General features: G+C 38.1%; 1 protein-coding gene across 3 annotated transcripts; it reads right to left on the bottom strand.

Annotated features, from left to right (window-relative positions):
• Positions 1 to 334: 334 nt before the first annotated feature.
• TMEM87A (transmembrane protein 87A) lies at positions 335 to 20,760 on the bottom strand. 3 transcript variants are annotated; one of them, XM_065754785.1, is made up of 20 exons: positions 20,601 to 20,760; positions 19,843 to 19,903; positions 16,385 to 16,482; positions 16,047 to 16,163; positions 14,398 to 14,451; positions 14,257 to 14,313; positions 12,447 to 12,597; positions 11,660 to 11,721; positions 10,473 to 10,656; positions 9,508 to 9,607; positions 8,768 to 8,861; positions 8,121 to 8,192; positions 7,127 to 7,235; positions 5,985 to 6,043; positions 5,618 to 5,721; positions 5,217 to 5,290; positions 3,806 to 3,867; positions 3,267 to 3,322; positions 1,918 to 1,948; positions 335 to 1,136 (listed from the first exon to the last, which is right to left on the bottom strand). In XM_065754785.1, the coding sequence occupies exons 1-20, from the start codon at positions 20,730 to 20,732 to the stop codon at positions 1,095 to 1,097; spliced, it is 1,719 nt and encodes a 572-aa protein (XP_065610857.1). In that variant the 5' UTR covers positions 20,733 to 20,760; the 3' UTR covers positions 335 to 1,094. The 3 variants fall into 3 exon arrangements, with proteins under 3 accessions (XP_065610857.1, XP_065610858.1, XP_065610859.1); XM_065754786.1 differs by lacking the exon at positions 8,121 to 8,192 and adding an exon at positions 7,472 to 7,540; XM_065754787.1 differs by lacking the exon at positions 14,257 to 14,313.
• Between the last annotated feature and the right edge of the window lie 60 nt (positions 20,761 to 20,820).

Here is a 20,820-nt window from a genome sequence, read left to right as displayed (position 1 = left end):
GAAATGTTCTAGTTTGACTTAAACACAATGATCTTGGCTACAAGGAGCAACTGGAACAGGAAAGCCCGTGGTAAAATTGTTTACATGTGAGGCAATTCTTATTAGACACTGGAAACAAAAATATCCCAGCACTATGTACGTCACCAAAGTCTTGTGGTGCAGCAGTGCCTGCACCCTCCAGGGAGCACTGCCATCTTCTCATGGAAGAGTGCTGACTTCTTGGGGGGAGATGTGCAGAAACGTTTATTTAAATAGCTGTTTAACACGAATAGTCAAACAATTGTGGAGCACTGCAGGAGTGTGTTTGGAGTTTGGTTGTTGTTTTTTTTGGTATTTTTTTATTTAGTTTGCTTTTTAATTAAACCACGCAACACATGGAAGGTAGGGGCAAATAATTTTCCCAGGCAACCACCACATTGCCGGCAATGAGATGTGCCAACTTGCTAACAGCAAGTGTTAGCTCTACACAACTGTTACCTATAGGTCAATGGCATTTAAAATAGAAAAATCTTTCTTACACAGTGTTATGAATAAAATTGCACTTGATTTAAAACTCCTATCACTGTAACTCTTCCAAATATCTCCTTTCTGACATCTTAATTTTCTTCATTAATGGCAGCTTCTCTCTAAAACCTTTCATTAATGTTGGACACACAACATGACAGTATAAGCCCTTATCTACCAGAAAATGTGTCTGTTGTTTCTTCAGTGCTTATTTCTTGCTGTTCCCACCCTCCACCAAAAAAGGTAAAGGCAATTCACCTCTAAGTGAAAATTGTAACGTTAAAATATAAACTCCTCAAGCAGACATTAGGAATTTTAGTTTCACAGATTAAATATTTGAAAAAAGTTACAGAAGGTGCTGGAATAGTACACATTTAAATTGCTTAAAAATCCAAATTTGCAGTAACTTTGCAATTTGAAAATATCCAAAAGATTTATCTATGTCCTTGTGAAGTTCTTTCACAGCAAGACGCCCTCAAGACCATAAAGCGTCAAACTTCCAAGACTGAAATCAAGAAATCAGCAGGATGTACTTGCTCCACCAACTTTATAAGAGATGCCTTCAATTCCAATAGCAAAAGCCTTCTCCTTCATTCCATTTTGGACCTTTCAAAGTGTGTAATCATTCTTTCCTGAAAAATAAGAAAATCCAATTCTATAACAACAGAAGTATATTATTCAGAAGTAAGCGATACACTATGCATGTTCACAGTATACACTCACATGCATTTCAACACAACTTACAGCAGATATATTACTACTTTTAGAATGAAAAGGTCACGTCATTCACAAGTGATCGATACACAGTCCTACACCACAATTTCCACTGTTGTGAAATCAGCTCTCCTTAAAGTAGCTGATGGGTAATATTCTGCTTCTGCTCCACTCTTATTTCAAACATTTAATTTCCAGATATATTATAGTGCTCTTCAAATTGACTACGAGTGTTACAGTACTTAACAGTATCATAACACCAAAAATATCTTTGCAACAAAATGTTAAAATATTTGTTACTCATTGTTGATCAAAAATATTTTTTTCCCAAACAACTCACTTGCTTTTCCACAGCATCTCTCCCTACTCATTTAACAAAGAGGAAGTAAAACTGAGTAGGAAACCACAAAAAATTGCATAGACACACAGTCTTCAGCAGGAAGAGCTTGTAATCCAAAAAACGATTACTTCAATATAGGTTCAATCATCCCTAAAATTAGATTGCAGACAGCAAATCTTTAAGATGTAACTGTATTCTTAGAAGCTGTATCATATTTCTGCTGTCTCTCCCTTGCAGTATTTTACTACTGCGTTGGCAAGATCAGAGACTAGTTCTAATAAGCCAAGTACTTAGCAGCTGACTCGTGACTCTTTTGGTATGTCAGAAGACTGTTTTGTACTGAAGATATGTCCACTGACCTCATCTGAATCCAGAAGAGCTGGAATAGCACTGCAGGGAGAGGAAAAAAAAAACAGTTAAGAAAACTGAAGCACCTACTGAGAGCACATACTGAAAACTGTTTTCAGTCTTACCTTGTACCTTAAGCTTTTCAGGACAAAAATAGTGCAATAATGAGGAAAGACCCTTCAATTAAATACATAAAAAATAGAGAAAAACACACAGAAGGAGGAAGAGCCAAAACAGTAATCTCTCAATGACCTTCACAGTTCAAACGCTATTCTGTACTCTGTTCAGTTCATAATGAGAAGTTCAGAAGCAATTTCTACGTTGCAAGAAAATAAGCTGTGTTCACAGCATCTTAACAGTATGACTGCAGCTACAGAAGTATTTCATAAGTATACAAACAGTGCTAAGCCATGCTTCAGACATTTAGAATATGGGACCACGCAGCAGAGAAGAAAAAAAATATTCCTATAAAACCACACAAGTTACACTGGTATCAAAGCCTTTCCATCCATAATAGACCTTCCATGTATGTACTAGCACCTCAACTCTTCACAATCCTGATCAACATTCTTTGAAGGACAGAAAACCCTGTTGCAGACAACCTCTGCAAGAAGAGTGATCCTTCCCAGCTTATACCTAATCCTAAAGAAACCTACAATTTTTCAAATAGATAATTGCTTTACCCAGAAAAAAATGAATTAAATTGAGAAAATGTACTTTTTTCTCCTCTTGAAACTTAATTTGATTTCTTGTCTTTAAATAACACTAAACAGAGCTTTGTTCTTAAATCTAAAGGGTCTGCCAAAATTTACTGTTCAGATGAGCGAATGCAAAGAACCTGTGAACTTGCTATAAAAAATTTAGATACAGATACTGACCTTTTCAGAATGCAAGAACTGGCATTAAAAGCAGAACAGATATGGACTGTGCATACAGCTGGCTAAATTGCATAAAAACGACTCAATATTCCAAAAATGTACAGAAATAAATGAAATTACTCCGTGATTTACATCCAGCAAGATAGACAAAAAGAAAGAGGGGGCTTGGCTGATATTTGCTTTCTGAATCTATTTTCTTGATTTTTAACTTCAGGAAAAGCACTAATAAATCAGTTTATGTTTTCATAGAGATAGTGTTCTATGAGTTAGCATGTATTTAAGCAGCATGAAAAGTAAGTCAGAGAAACTGTATAACCATGTGGAAGATTGCTTAAAAGATCAAGGCCAATTCCAGGCTCATTTCAATATCTCTTTATGTAAGAACAGCACACAAGTTATAGGAACAAAAAAAATATGTTACAGCGCCTGATGTCTGAGGAGCCCACAGAGCCCACTTTCATTGTGACTAGAAAAATACTCACACATCAGTCACAGAAGAAGGAACGTTCTCCTCTACCCACTTCAGGTCATCCTCCTGCTACAAGCACAAAAATGAAAACAAATCACTTTTCTCAAAACAGTATATTTTTCTTCTCAGCCTACTTGAGGATAACATTAAAACTGATTTCCATATGACAGAAAAAATATTCCAACAGAAAAACAAACCTGTAACTTACTAACAACTTAGGATTCTGTAATAACTCTGAAATAGGAGTTCTTCTTAACCTAACAATCTTGTTAGAATAATGTATTATTCTTTATCAGAATATAATGTTGCACAGTTCTACCTACAGTGGTTCGTGCAAGTGTTCCTATAGAACAGACTGAATTCTAAAGCCTCCACTGGCAGACTTCCTTTTCAGAAGCACAGTATACATATGAAACTTCGACGACGCCCTGAACCAAAAGGGAAAACTCCCATTTACAGGCTGATAGCTTTGGATATTGTGAACTTCTACTGGTAGGCAGATAAACAAAAGAGACAGATCTATATTCATTTAGGCAAAGAGGACATACTTACAGCTTTGTTTACTTTTACATTCCCATTTGGTTCTTGCTTTGTACTTCTCATTTTCATTCCCTCTGAAAACAAAAGGAGGGAAAAAAAAAACAGTGGTGACCAAGCTCCTGACAGGTAAAATACCTATTTGTCTCGAATTCTGCTATTTTAGCTAGGAAATATCAATTTCTATTCTTTTTCTCTAAACCAGACATAAACAGCACAAGGATCAAAGACATAGCTGCTCAGAGAAGCTGGGCGGGCTTCCGTCCTTGGAGACCTTCAAAAAGCTGTCTATATGTGGCCCTGGGTACCCTATTCTATTTGAACGCGTACCTTAGGCAGGCTGTTCTCCAGACATCCCTTCCAGCCTCAGCCATTCTGTGATATATGCAACTGCCCAAATTTGTTTTACCTCTTGACTGCTGACCAGCCTTGTTTAAGAGCTGAGAAGCAACATGCAACTCCCAGCCTGACAGAGAGCCAATACAGATGATTTGGAAAATGCATCTAGGAGGTAATACATACTTTCTCAACATTTAAGTCAGTCAAACGACTTTGATATATCCCAGTAGCAGTATGGATAACACCTATCCTTTTTACAAAGCTTTTCAACGGTTTTGCTCGAAGGACAACAGACATAGTATGGAGATTTCAAGCAGAGTTCAAGAGAAGGGTACCACCTAGTGTTATAAAGCAGGACTGCTTTGAGACCCATCCATATGTTTACAATAGACGTTTTCATGTTTACAGTGAACAAGGGGGAATGGTTTGAAACTTAAAGAGCGTCAATTTAGACTGGATGTCAGGTAGAAATTCTAGACTCGGAGGCTGGTGAGGCACTCTCACTTCCAGAGAATTTGTAACTCTCCCATCCCTGGAGGCATTCAAGACCAGGCTGGACCGAGCCCTGCGCAGCCTGATCTAGCAGGTATCAACACCGCCCATGGCAGAGGCACTGGAAGTGGATGATCTTTAAGGTTCCTTCAAACCCAAGACATTCAGTGGTCCTCTGATGATTTTTTGCAGAGTTTAATGATTCTAGTTCATTATCTGTTCTCTAAAACAGATTAAAAAGAGGAACGGCAAACTAAGCCACTGACTGGCAACAATATTTGAGAGACCTCTGCCATCACAGTTGGATGCAAACAGGACTTCACTCACATTAAAAAAAATAATTAGTCCAGTGGATATGGTAAAACAACCACAACAGCACAGTGCATTCAGTGTCATCTGAAAACGCCAGGATTAAACAGGCAGTGTAAATGCAAAATATAAAGTCATTGTTCTTCTCCAACAGGCAATTACATCTTTCACTTTTATAGCAGTAATGAACTTTATTTGTATTCCTTCCCCTTGGCCCCCCGACAGAAAGACTTCTCTCCCCAGATATCTTCAACGCAAATCAGGTAGAAAGATATCTCGCTCTTACCAAAGCTTTCCTTTAACATTGGCTCTTTCTGCTCATCATCCTCCTCCTCTTCAGACAGCGGTGAGAAAGCAAACCTTTAGGAGGGAAAGAAAGATAACGTAGAAGAACACGTATTGCTATGTAAGAGTTATAACCCCAACGTTAACATCTCTTTGTTATTCTGTGTAGCATATGCATGAATCAAGAGTTCAAGCAACTTCTTTTCAAATAAGTTCACCACCAGGAACAGACTAAAATGTAACTACGTGACTTCTCGCACCTACTCCTGCATATGCTTAGTATCCTACGTTAGTATGCTATGAATCAGCAAACAGCAACTAAAGTCACCCAACAGGGCTACTTTGGATAAAAAAAGCATTCCCCAGAACAGTACTTTTAGAAAGAGATAAGAAAAGCCAAACCTTTGGTTGTTAGCAGAAGGTCTCCACAGAATCATTATGACAAAAAGGATCATTGAAAACAGTAAGCGCCAGATAGCATCATCCACCCAGAGCTCCTGCCAGTCCTGTCAAGAAAAACAGAAGCACTAATGGAAGTTGTTGGGAAGAAAGTCCACGTTTTCAGCTCCTTCCAAAAAACGCACTACAGACATGTGACAAACAGGCTCACTTCCTACAACAGTGACCATTTTACTGTATGGTTACTACTCTAGATGTAACCTACAGAAAAAAAATCTGTTCCAGAATCCTCAACCTTGACCCTTAGACTGACAAACTTAAGCTTTTCAAAAGAGGCACTAAAAATAGAAAGCATTCAATATAAACTCACCGACTGACAGTCCACCAGCCTGAACTTCATAGTAGTCCAGATAATAAATACAATGGATGCTGCAAGATTAAAACAAACAAACTGCTTATTACTACAAAACATGCTCGTATATTACTAACAGGATTTATTTCCCAAACAAAGAGTGAGGACTTAAATAGAGAAATTCTTGAAAAGTAAACTATTAGTTTCAGAAAACACAAGACTAACTTACTGAGCTGAGCTTAAAATGAAGTTCAGGCACAGCTGAAGACACAAGGCATAAGTCAAGGATTTACTATTTAACCACAATTCTCATCCCTATTTACCATTCTAATGTTCCTTTCATCTGCTTTCCATACAATACTTTCATTATTGGTTGACAAACAAGCTGCCTTGCAGTAACTGAATCATCTGATCTGCCTGAATACCAAAGCATTCAGATCTTGACACGTAAGACTCCCAGTGCTCAAACTAAGCTCTCAACAGTTTTAGAGGTGACACTTCCCACCACCAAGACTGGCGATGACTAAGAACCAGATACCGCAAGGAGCTTAATCAGAGCTGGCAATCAAATGAAAGTCCTGCTTTCTTGTTTAAGTAAAACAAATAGATAAACATGCAGACACACTGGTTAGAAGCTTTCTTGTTCATTGTATGGATGTTGTTTCCAAATAGATTGGAGAAGCCAAGCACTTGGCAGCAATAACATAGACTGGTAGAGTTCAATTACCACTACTGTAGAGAGAATCTCAACTGTTAAGTCTTTCAGAATACAGCTAAGACATTGTGCTACAGTCCTAAGAACACTGCTTTTTCAAGAGTCACTCTGGTCTTCAGCTAAGGAGGAAAAACTACTAAAAAAAAGATCCTAGCAATGCACAGCCAGACAAAAAGAAAAACAAAAAAACCACCCCACTTCTAAGCGCAGTTATTATTAAGAGGGGCAAAAGCACTCCATAAGAGAAGCTCTTACTAACTTCCTGAGTAATGATACACTGATTCCTTAGAGAGGCACTCCTAGAAATACACCAAGTGTTAGAAATAACAAGTATTTTCATTACATTTACAGAATGGTTACTAAATTCAAAAATCTGCTTTAGTGACCAAATCAAACTATATATTCAAAACAGCTAACAATCTTATTTATGTAATTTTCTGCTTACCTGCTACTGCCAAGATAAGTGTGTTGGTGAAGTGTCGATACAAAGACAGTTTCACAACATTCCTTCGAAGTTTTAGCAGTTTCATTGTCTGAGTCAAGCTGATGAATATGTAGAGAAAGTCAAGGAAAGCCTCTGAGGACAAGCTGGGCACAGACTTGAGAGGACAAAGGTTTTACAAGCAACAGCCCCCACCCAGACATGCACCCATGAACACAGTCCTCTAAAACATAGATGAGACTCACAGCAGAACAGAAGGTCATCCAATGGCAGCAGTACCAAATACTCCCTGAAAAAAAACAAATTTGAAAGAAAACACATCCCACCAAGTAAAATAGTGAAGGATATCCACCAGCACAGGGCAGTATCTAGGAAAGCCAGGGGAATAAAAGCCAAGGAGGCAAGATCATTCTGGGCCTGGAGACAAAGAGAGAGCCAATAAGAACAAACTGAAAAGGAAACAAAGTGCAGGAGTGAGGAGTGTCAGGCTATGTTATGAGAAACCACAGACACTTCACCACAATGCTTCTGAGTCATACTACAGAAACAAGGGTCTAAACAAGGTGTTCAAGTCAATGCACAGAGGGGTTTTATAAAGGACAAAAGCAAACTATAGTACACTGTCAGTTCCCAACTCTCCACCAGCAAGGCAAGATGTAGTTTACCAGATTAAGTCAATTTAGCAGCATTAACAAGAGATTCTATTAAGATTACTGCTGAAAAGATTTAGTCTGGACACTTTTGCTATAGAAAATCAGCAATTAGCTTGTTAGAAATACAGTAAGTAAATCCTCCTCACTACTCATGGAAGAACTCAGTGCTCCACCAGCATCCATGAGTTTGACTGAAAGTTGCAGAAGCTGCCTTCTGAGTCTACCACAAACTATGGAAGTCCTCAGTGACAAAAGTAAGCCTTCTTTTTTTCACTACTTCTACAGTATTAGACAAACAGTTCTGTGAACAAGCTCGTAACTTTCTGCTGTTTTTGAAAGGATATCCACAAAATAATACAGGCATCAATCATGGACAGGGCCAAGTTTGCTATCAGAGCCACAGTGTCATAGAAAAACTGAAAAAGTATCAAATACATAACATGTTAAATATCTTGTCCCAGGATACTAATGCTAAACAACAGAAAATTATACCCTATCATGCACTTCTAGAATGAAACAAGTAGTAGCACCACTCACGAACACTTTCCCAGGTACAGCCTCAAATATAAAGCATCTGTTTGTTTAAGGCTGTTTTTTCATGGTTTTGTTGTTCTTGTTTTAACTTTTTTTCTTTTCATAAACAGAAAAAAAACAAAACAATATTCATAGCCTGATCAATCACCTTTAGGTCTGGGAAGTAGCCCTACATCCCGAAACTCCTTCCTAATCTAAAGTTTTAGATAGAGTCACAAAAGCATCTGGAACCCAGCTAAGCACAAAATCACAAAGATTATTTCAAAATACACAATTACACCCAGATGCATAAAGCAGACAAGTTAAGAACAGACTAATCTACATCCACAGTCTCAGAGATTAACCACTTGTCTTTCTTCCCTTCCTTTGGCATAGCCCTGGGATTCTCCCTTGGCACATGAGTTTAAGAAAGTAGTATCTGCATCAAATCAGAAAAATTCAAGCAGCAGTTACTGACCCCTGTGACTCTAAGAACACCTTCCATGCCAGAAAATAATAGATAAAGGGCACCAGCCATAACTACTTTGTGAAGAGTAACTCCAAGACGGGGCCTGTAAAGAAAAAAAAACAACAAAGTGAAGTTAATTTTCAGTATGGAAGAAGAATTAAGTCACATCAACTTGAGCTCAGCATAAAACAAGAGGCATGCAAATAAAAACTTCCTGAGACAAGTCACTCCTAGATCACTGGAATCATTTTATTATGGTGCTAATACACTTGCCAGGTTTTGGTTGTTTTGTTGTTTTTTTTTTTGTCTTTTGGCATGATGTGGCTGAGGAAGAGATGGGTAACAGTTAACCCTCATGACATTTCATTAGAATTTCAAGAAGTCCCAGGCCCCAGCTTCTTTTTCAGTTGCCTCAACACACCCCTACTTGATAGAAGATCCTAATGCCACACGACATTGTTTTATCACATAATACAGCTAGGGGCAGATGGATGAGCAGCAGAAGCCCCCTAAAGCAGACCTCTGCTAGAGATCCATGATCTCAGCAGTGACTCTCAGAACCCTACGCAACAATAGTAAAAGCAAGAGGATGCAAAAAAGGAGTAATCACTACATGTAGGTATATGTGTCTGTCGACTAGTGAAGAAGACCAGAGCTTTACAACACTTAACTCAAGTATCTATCTTTTACGTTGCAAAGTGCAGGGAAATTAATACTTTAAATTATTAGAAAAACAGATTTTTACTCACTTGACTATTCCATATCCCAGGCTGACTATGATAACCAGAGTTCGAGCTAGTGAACGTTTCACAGCAGAAAGCAGTTCTGCCAGTATTAGTGCTCCTTGAACTACCAGAAGCAAAGAAGAAGCAAGGTTAAAAAAAGATTTATATTTTATTGACTACTGCATGTGATTGCAATATAAGAGCAGATACTACTACTTTCAGCAAGTAGGCTATTAAAATTTATAATGCCTCTATTACCTACATCTGGACTAAGGTTTCAGAATACCTAAGTCTCTTACTGTTAAAAATATTTTTTTTTAAGTGAAATTTAAGTTCAAAGAAAATGGGAGAGTAAAGATCCATTTTTTTTTTATTCACAACATTAGCCTGAATGATCCTTCAAACAAGCCAACCAATAAAACCTTCTGTACCATGGATGGGACCAATTAAAAAAGCCACAATTAAGTTTTACTTAGTTTTGTTTGTATGCTTCCACCCTAAAACAGTGTTCCAAAAGGCTGGGGTTTTTTTTGAGAGAGAGATGCTGAGAGATGATGAATTACCAGGCTACTGGCTGAAAACCAAAGGTTACTGGCAATGGTGTCACGACAAACAAGCAGTTGGAAGTCTCTTTTCAAGGCTAACTGTATGAGGTAAATTACAAGTTACACTTCAGAAGTCCTGTTTTAAACCTCAAGTGAGTATTACAGTGAATACTTAAGGAATCTAGCATTCTATATTCCTGAAACACTACACTCAGAGACACAGCATTTTAGTTTTAAAAGAGAACAGGCTGTCAAGAGATCATAAAAAGCATTTACAGTATATTAAATACATGCAGAAACTCTGTTCCACATTCTTTGTTTTGAGGCAATCTTCAAGTAATCATTATAGTTAAAATTCATTTGTAACCCCAATTCAGTATGTGTTTGTGTAAGTAATTAATGCTGTGCCCATCAACGGAAGTGCAAGTTGCAACTGCCACTTACCAGATTCCCCTGTATAGCGGATGTTCTGGAACTCTGCATAGAATACTGCTTTCTCAAGCATCCCCAGGAAGATAACAGCACCAATCCAGAACTGGATCCTCAGGAGATCCCGCCAGTAACAGGCTGACCATGCAAGCCACAGAACTCCAAAGAACACGTACACAATACACATCACCATGAAAAACTATTATACAAAAAGAAGCAAGAAGTACACTTAGATGAAAGAAAAACATTTATGATTCATCATTTTTTAGAAGTTCAAACATTCAATTACAGAAAAAGTGTGGAAGTTAGCTACACAATCCTTTAAAACTTTCACAAACTGAAAATGTCACTTAGAACAGTTTTCCAATCCTGACAGGTTTCCATGCCCAAGCATCCACCCAGTTCAAATGTTAAGGACCTAATGCCAGTTCACATTTAGATGCTTCATTACAGAAACATGTAGACAGAGACCTTTTCCTGGACCTGCCACATGGGGATATTCACACCCATGAATTACAAGTCATCAGAACTGCTGGAAGCTTCTTAATTATGTGGAAAGTAAAACGTTTCAGAAATGCCATGAGGCATTCCTATTTACAGGTTACTCTTCCCAATAAAGACAGGCTAGATATCTTTCTTCTTATTGATCCCAAGCTAAAGTTTGTCTACACTAAATAAGTTCTTTCTAAGCCTCTGTGTCAGAAGCAACTATTGACGAAGTCAGCATTCCTTTTGAACAAAAGAGGAATTAGCTCTTTGCAGTTCAATTATGCTTTCACTGTTAAGCTATATTGAGGATCTCCTCATGGTGTGGAAGATGGAAAATGAGACTATACGAGAACAAAGCTATGACAAATGAAACAGTAGCTGTAAATAAAACAATAGAATAGTGAATTTTCTAAGATACAGACTAAGGAAAAGGACAGAAGTGTCAGTAAAATTGCCCAGTGTAATTATACTGATATCTTCTGGAACTATGAAAACTGACAGGCACCAAGTCAAACAATCCACAGGCAGACATCAGCAGCATATGCAAATATCTGAAATGTATGTCCGTTTTCTCTACCCGATATGTTACAAGAAAAACTTGTGACAAATAAGTACTTCAAAGCCACAGGCTTTGTCACCCTTCAAGTATGGAAAGAGAGTATTTAGCAGAGATTCACATATACTGACAACTCAATAGAAAAACTTTTACTTACAATCATCAGAGGATAGTCTGCAAGCGATAGATACTCATATGGCCCCTTGAGTTCCACTGTCACTGTTAAAAAACAATAACCAATTTAAGCAGGAAGCAAATGTGGAAAGCCAGGTTATAAAGTACTTAACCAATTTTTACTCAAGCATAAAGAAATTCCAAATCTTCACATGGAAGAAGCCTTTTAATTTAACTTCACTTCAGAATCAAGTGCAAGTCTTGTAAATTATTCAACTAATTAAAATATATTAAAGCAATTAAAATTATATGCTTTGTGACCAAGTAACTTGTGGTAGTATTTCAAGTTACACAGTAATCCACAGCACGAAGTACTGTAACGGTAAAGTTTGAAAACACACATTCTATCTTTTTAAGAGGATTTTAAATCTTCTCTAAAATACAGATAATTATATTATCAATACACTGATAGGTGAAATATAATTTCAAAATGACAACTACGATCTTTATGTTCTACATATTTTGAGTTTATTAATGTAAATCATCGTGTTGGTCAGATCATTTAAAAAAAACTCAAAATTCAACTGCTTTGGTATCTTCCCTACCTCTGTTATTAAGCTGACAGATCAACAGCCTTCAGATCCTCCAACCACTAGCAATAACATATTATCTCAAGATGAATTATTGTAGGTACTACATATACCAATGTGAAGACGGTAACTTCTGTATATGTACTAATTAGTTCACTTACATAAATACCTTAGAAACCAGTCAGAATGGTACACATAAAAAAAGAGCAATATCTAAATATCTACTTTTAGCTGTCTTACTTGTAAAGAGCTTTTCTTTAGGGTTTGAGGCAGGTGTTGTTCTCTCCGTTCTTTTAAGTTTGTTTGCAGACTCTTTTGCAGCTGTAACTCCAATTTGCACAATAAATATATACGGCCCATCTCTCCAAGTTTTAATAACAGCGTTCATTGTCTGAAAATAAAACATCTGCATGTAAACAGCATATGGAAAAGGAACACATTAAATAGACAAAAGTATACTCTTCATACATGGGTGCTATCTTCCATATAAAGTACATCTGTTCTTGGTCCTAAAGCTTGTTAACAAATATTTGATGTGTATTTTTTTAATTGATTTATGAGACATATCTAAAAAGTCTGAAATCTGCCGACATTTGAATCCAGAAGAATTGTTAAAAGACTGAAGAAGTGATCAGGGTTTTTTTTAGAAATTGTATACTGTTTTAATGCAAGAGTGATCTCAAAGATACTGCAAACATTACAAAAAATTCAACAAAGCAGCTATTCCTCATTTGTGGTCTAGGAACAGAGATCGTCAGCAATGCCTCTTGACTCCTGAAAGCAAGTGTTTCACAACAGGACACCCACATACCACTTGGCTCTCTGGTGAAGACTAAATTTTACAGTGTAAGATGAAAGAGGTAGCTGAAGAGAATTCTAAAAGAAATCCCTATTAGTCATTTCCTCTGGAAACTATAAGTGCCTCTGAAAGAGCTCCTATACCTCTAAGAATCAAATCTTGCTAGTAAACTAAGAATGATGAACTCTGTCAGGATTAAATATTTGCAAGACAGAAAAATAAATAAAATCAGACATTTCTTTTGAGTTCCAGTACTCAAAACTGTTAGTTTCACAACTAAGGAAGTTAAAGCCATATCAAAAACCAATTGTTCACCAGAACCTTTGAGGTTTAAGCTAGGACTATGTACATATATGCTGCACCACAGCAGAACTAGCACAAGATTAAAATAATAGCATCTCCAAGAGAATTTCAGTATTAAATCTATGCATTTCTTCTAAGAGTCCTCCTGACTACCAGACCTAGAGCAAACTGAATTTTATGCATCAATTTATATACTAATACAGACTGAAGTTAAAATGCTTAAAAACATACCAAGCTTAAAAAACAAAACAGTTTTTTCCTTTAAAATACATCTATCTTTTGCTGCACTGATTCCTTATTTCACAACCACACATTTACCTTTTAGCTAGATGATGGCCTTGTTAATAGTATAAAGGAAGTGAAATACTTTTTTTCTGCATCCAGAAAATTTAGTGTGAAGTTATTTTGACAACTGTTTCTGGTAAAGACTTGAACATAACACATAAAAATATAAACTGATTTGAAACTCAAAAGAAATCATTCTCCTTGTTACGTACAATATTTTACAGGACAGACTAGGTCAAGATGAAAACAAATATGATCTCTTACAGCACCAATCACTTTATCTTAAGGCCTATATATTTTATTTTCTTTAGATATTGTCTTTTCCTAAATATTTTTTTAAAATTTATTTATACCATCAGTTTGAATGGTAGAAGTTCAATATTTCATATGGAAGAATCGTTATAAATATAGATATGGTCAGTTCCACCCCCCACCCCCAACTATTTTCAGGCTGAAGCAAATCAAAGTCTCAAAAACTATCCCCCCCACTTCCATATCCACCTGTCCTTGTAAAACAAAACTAACACATCACACAAAGCACACAACAAAGCTGTACTATCCCCATAAACACTGCTAGATAATTTACAGTTCTCGTTATTAAAAAAACTACAAAAAATTCCTACACCACTGATTCCAAATTTTGTTTGAATTCAGTACACATACAGTTTTATCTGCCACCACCGAGTGATTTGCTCCACTTTCCATCTTATCTTTCACGCCCTTAGAGAAAAATAGAATACATATAAGTCAGGATGTCAAACTTTTTTTCACTTCTGTGCTCATTCATTAGAAGGAAAAAAATACCTCTTGTTTCTCAGGTGAGAGAGGCTCTGGATGAACAAATGCTTTATAGAAAATCTGTAAGATTTAAAAAAAAGTACAGCGTTTATAGGTACTGTGTTAACATGATATCACTGCCAGAAAAGTAAACCTGATTTTAAGGAAGGATTATCTGAAACAGCAGCAGCAGCAGAGAGTTCTCATTTGTTTAATTTAATTAAACAACTGTCCGTATCCGAGGGAATTTTGAATACTTAGATTAATACTGTGTCACTTGAGAATTGCTCCTCCCCCTCCTCTTTCATACAACAGGTCTGTATTTTTAGAGCTAGATCACGAACATGACAGCAATGAAATTAATGCCACTTCCTAAATATGCATCTGTTAGCTACCTCCATTACTAAATGGTATCTGCAATGACAGAAACAAGACTTGGGGATTTCTGCCTCTGTACATGCAAAAAAAAAAAAAACCAACAACAACAAAAAAAGACAAATGCATGCCTATTACGCAGACAGATCCACAATCTGCCAACTCTCTTGAACTACGGTGACTTGAAACCTAGTGAAACTACCATACACAAGAAACAAATGTCTCCTTGTTTATTCAGCTTTATGTCAAAGTTCAAAAATGAATACCTGGGAAGAATAAGTTCTGGTAAAATTTCAGTAAATTTTTCAAAGAAATGGGAGGAAAAGTCACTTCATTTTTAAAATTCCCAGCTTCATCAACATTCAGTTACGATGCCTCAGTTCACATAACACAGATAAGCCCTCAACAGCTTTTCCATAAAACCATGGAAAAATAGGACATTTCTAATATCAATAAACATAAACAGTAGGCAGTATATATACATATTAAAAAAAAACACCTTTCAAATCATCTTCACAGATCAAAGGAGCTAGAGGTGTGCAAGACATCATTAAAAAACCTTTTCAAGCCATCTTTAGGCAAGCCATTTTCTTGAAAAAAAAAACTAGATTCAGTAGTTGGGAGGCAACTCACAGTATTTTCTATTCACTCTCTCTTGTCTAAATCAGGAGTAGTTCAATAAAGACAACACTGCACAGTTTGCTTTGAATTCTTAAGTACACCACACAAAAAAAAACAACAGACTGTTACATTGACACCACCATTAATGTGATTGTACAGCTTCTCCCAGTCATACACTGCTGGCACAGAGCCTTTGTTTAAACACTACTTCACAAAGTTACATGGCATTGCTCTTCTTGTTTTTCTCGTTTGATTTGTTTCAACCACCATTTTGCTCTACTTATTTTCTATTTTAACCCATTATCTCAATCCTTTACTGGGCCAAATTCAGCAGGAAATTGATTCTATTGCCAGAGATGCACACCATTACTCATCTAGCAGTAGACTTCTGTAACACAGCTCTTAGTATTAAATGAAATATAGAACACAGAACCACAAACAAAAAGAAGCACTCAACTTCAAAGTGTGGGTATTTTTTCCTCAAGGTGGGCCATAAGCAAGCCAGAAGTAAAGCAAAAATTAAGAAGTCATCACTGCAGTTTGGTTGTCATAAACAGACAAAAAAATAAGTACTTCCCAACCTACAGCAATCTTCACATGAGTGATCCTCATCTGACAGGATCTAATGTCATCTGTCTGTTGTATGAGAGAATAGGGCAAACTAAAACATCTACCCATACCTGGGGCTTGAATAGATCAGAGCAATTTGGAAAGAGGAGAGAAGCTGTGGCATAATATCCTGACCAGCCCGGATGCTCTTCAGATGTAGTCCCAAAATAACTTTCTGCCTGTTCTTCCTGCCAAACAGAAGAAAACTTAAATTAGCATTCATTAAATCAAATGTTTTATCTGAGTAAGCAGCTGCAAGACCTGGAAAGTGCCAAAACTTCCCTCTGAATAAACTCTTGAACAGAGTTTAATAAGCCAAAAGCCATCAAGGCATGCATCCAATTCCCTCACCCCCTGACCTGCTTACACCTACAAAAATCACAGCCCACATCTTCCATATCATTCTTACCCCAAAGTTGAAGACTTCATTGTAGCAATCAGAATATCTTAAGTACCACGTAACATTGTAACCTTGGGAGGGATCACAAGACTTCTCATCACCTTCAACTAAAAGGATAAAAACATATAAGGTATCTTTTCTATGTAAATTTCCTCCTCCTATTCTGTGCCAAACTACTATAATCGAGTTTAAACGCAAAAAGTAAATCAACAGAAGAACATTACTCACAAATAATCCTGTTCAGTGAAAAAACAGAATTGTAACATTACATTAATTCCATTAAAGAACAGAAGATCATTTGGATTTTTTGTCACTCAGAAATGTGCCAGCAACTACAAAAACCAAACAAGATGACAGCAGTGACTCCAAATGGTCACAGTATGTGAAATTATTTCCCTTTCCAAGATATGTCCGTGATTCTGTATGTCAGTATATAGCAGGTTAATACTAAGGGAAGTTTGCATAGATTGGTTTATTATACCAATACTAAAACATACTAATATTATCACCAACACAAAAGATGAAGAGGTAAAGCTTTGCAAGTCCATCCCCACATTAAGTCACAGTCAGAGCTGCAACACTACATGAAGCCAAACTATTACAACTTTCCATTTTAAGAATAGGCATGAATGATGAAAACTAGCACTTTATTTACTTAAGAAATACTTCATCATCATTCTTGTTTTTCAAGTCTTATTCCAAAACTAAATCCCAGTGAAGAAAAACTGACATTAAGAAGGTAAACTTCACATGTAAGCAAAACGAGCAGCAATTGCTCAGTTTTGAAAGCCATATAAATTATTATAATTGGGTTTTGCAAGACTACAGGTACCAAAACAAAATAAATTGCAGCATATTTCTTCTAGAGCTGCCACCACAATTTCACAATGAACGTTATCTCAAACTACACAGCCATAAATTTGTTACACATGCAGAACTTTGAGTGAACGTTCCCTTTACTGACCACAGCAGATGGAAAAAAAAAAAAAAAAGAGACCCTGACAAGGAATCCTAACTGACTAACTCTGCTTTAAGCCACATGACTACTAAACCAAGCCTATGTAGAGCTACAAACAGCTAGTCCCTAATCTGAGAACAGAGAAGAAAAAAACAAAATAAGAAGAATGGAATGCAATCACTGAAAAATAACTTTCCTTGTGACACATTCTGGCATGCATGAAAACAAGGCATACATTCTCCTCAAAGCCCTAGATGTTGCAGACAGTAAAACAATGAAAACAAGTAGCAACTAACTTAATAAGGTAGGTATATGTCAAGTTCTCAAGAGACAGATACCTTGCTAATAAAATCGATCAAGTGAGGAATACCTCAGAACGGTGATACAAGTATAGAAACTTATTTTTAAAATATTTTAAATCCACTTTTCCATCTATTAAAAATAGATAGAATTTCTGCAGATCTGTGTTCAGCAGCAAAACCAACTTTTCAGCAAAACAGGACATGACCAGAATAATGCACCAACCTAAGCAATCATCACAGGAATGCCGAAAAGGAAATACTCTTAAAAAAATTATAATAATAATAAAAAAGAAAAGCCACCCATGGCATTTACTGAATTCAGCAACAAGGAAATCAAAGGCCCTTTGCCTTCAAGCAAAACCAGCAATAGTCAACTCAAATGAACTCTTTATATTCATTTATAGATAAAGCAGGATTTCCCATATGATTCTAGACAGGAAATCAGATGCCTTCAAGAATAGCACTTAAGAGAATTAACAGATAAAATAAATTCATTACAGACAATGCTATACAGCAGCAGCAGTTTTCCCAGTTAAAAGCAGAAAGCAGAAGAAAGTATTAGATACCATCACACAGAATACACCACAAAAAAAAAAAAAAAAAGAAGAGAAAAGAAAAAAAAGCAGGAGGAAGTACAGGTGCTGATCTAAGCTGCCTTGAATCTTTTAAAATTGGTGTCTTCACCAGGGAATGCTAAGGCTTGATCCCTGTTCAAAGGCTGACAGCACATGATAGTTGCAGTCTACATCAGGAGCCAGGAGATTAAATTCTTACTGCCAGTTCTGCCACTAATCTGTCTTGTAACAAATTCTTTTTTCTCAGTTTCTTAGTTTCTTCCTTGTGGTTATTTCAGCCATACACCTCATGACTTGACTTACTACATGCTTCGTTGTGGGAACCTAAACCTTACCAATATCAGTATGACAATGCTGTACCTAAACCCTAACAAACTTGAAGCTGCTCTTCCAAAACACCATCCTTTTCCCTAGACTTCCTGTTGTCTTTCTAAGAAATGTGAAATTCAGCATTCAAGCCATACCTGACAAGTGGAAAAACACTAATTCTGACCTGATGGGTCTTCACTAATAACCACCTTTATACTAGCCTCCTATTTCAGATTCATCTGGAGTTGATGGAGACACTTTAATATGCTCCCTTTGAAAAACTGTCCCAAGATGGGCAGACATCTGAAATTAAGTCTGAATAATCAATACAGTAACTACTAAACATAACTAAGAAATATGCAATTTAATCAAGAATCAATAGTTAATAATTCTACCACCTTAATTTTCTCAGTCATAAAAAGAATGAAATCACTGCAGTAAGTTTTGTAGTGACAATGGCATGGATGCCACTAATTGATTGTTTATCAGACACCATATCTGTAAAACTAATCAATTAGAAGGTGGAGAGCTCCACCCTCTCAACATTGGTAAGAACTGGTGCAAACAACCCCTTAGAAGATGTCAGCCTTGGAAAGTCAGCCACTTCCACAAGTCACCTACAACATCTAGTTGCTATCTCAAAACTGCTTTCATGCTTACCGATCAAAGCTATTTGACAGAAACACTCCTTATGGCACTGGTCTATGGAGTCCAAAGCCCTGGTCAGATTAGCAAAGAGCAACAGAAAGAACAAATATGAAGGCTGCAAAGGTATTTTCCCTGTAGCTCACACATACACTGTGATCAGGAAGATAAAATAGCCCTCAGGAAAGCTCCGTCTCAGTGTTTAATTTCACCCTCTTACCAGCTCCAGAGTTTCAGGTCTCCCCTAAAACCACACAAGTACAGGCAAAAGTCACCCAAAAGTGATTCTGCAAAGCAAATAGCCCCTCACTCAGTCAAGGCTCGAACTCTCTCCAACTGGAGCCATTTAGCACACCTCACTGCAAAGCTCAGCACACCCTGCACCTTATTACCTTCTATCTGAAACTAAATGGTACTCATTGCCCATCTCACCCTTTCCACCACCTGCCCGAACACAACTGTTCATTTCTGCTGCAGTCAAAACAGATCACACCTTCAACACTGTTCTTAAACTCAATCAGATCAGAGCTGTAACTTCCCCACAGTGACAAGAAACAAGCTGTCATTTCAACTGGTGCCATTAAACGCTTCACGGTCTTCTGGTCCCAAAATGCGAAGTAGACGCTAAGTGGAACAGCAGAGAGCACATGTGCAACATAAGCCCTCGGGACCACTTACATCTCAGGAAAATGGTGGTGTTGCTGAAGAGAATCTTCCCAAAGTTAAAGAACTTCTTCCCCTGAAAAAGCACAAAGGACATATCAGAGGGTTTCACGTCACCCAGGTTACACATCATCTTCCTCTATGAGTTTTAAATCAATACTGAAATGAAAGTGAATGGCAATCAGAAGCCAGTTATACTCGATTTTCCAGTCGTGCTTCAACCACCCGCTCAGTCTGCTCTCAAAGATGGCTTGAGAGACTTTTCTGTTGTTGCTATTCCGCAAAAATCAATTTCATCACTGGTTATTATAAAGATTTGCATTTGCTCACTAACAAGATCTGGAACTTATCCAACCCCGTAAACTTCCACTCTTAAATAAATCAACAGGAGCGTTCACCCCAACTCTTTAAATTTTGCTCCCGAAGCGCCGTTCTCACAGGAAAAAAAGCGTTACTCCCCTTTTGCAGTCCGATAAACCGAGTTTAACGCGAGACGACAGAGCACGGAAAACCCTTCGCCTCCCGCTCAGCCCCGCCGGGCCCGGCTGTCCCCACGCCAGGCCCCAGCCGCAGGGCCCCGAGCCCGGGCCCCTCGAGCCTCACGCAGCCGCCTCCCCTTGCCCTGCGGAAGAGCCGAATCCGGGCAGAAGGACCCCAGGCTGCAGACCGCGGGGCTGCGGGAACGCCACGTTCCCCGCTCACGACGCCAGAGCAGCGCAGCCGCGGCCTCCGGCCTCCGGCCCCCGCAGACGGCCGGCGGCCCCCGCACTCACCATGGGCACAGGGACCCGCCATTTGGAGAGCTGTCCGGCGCCCGCCGCGCCCGCCAGCGCCAGCAACGCCAACAACCTCAGCGGGACGGCCCCAGGGCGCCGCCACCCCCCGCACCGCGGCGCCGCCGCCATCCCGCCGCACGGAGGCCGTGGCCGCGCCTCTTCCGCTCCCCGCGGGCGACGCAGCTCCGTGGGGCAGCGGGGGCGGAGCCGCCGCCCG

Source organism: Cyrtonyx montezumae, unplaced genomic scaffold, assembly GCF_038088225.1.
Source record: "Cyrtonyx montezumae isolate F1298 unplaced genomic scaffold, pur_monq_1.0 scaffold_10, whole genome shotgun sequence".
NCBI classification, from domain to species: Eukaryota; Metazoa; Chordata; class Aves; order Galliformes; family Odontophoridae; genus Cyrtonyx; species Cyrtonyx montezumae.
The sequence above is the reverse complement of the archived record's forward strand: the minus strand, read 5'-3'. Positions and strand labels throughout refer to the sequence as shown.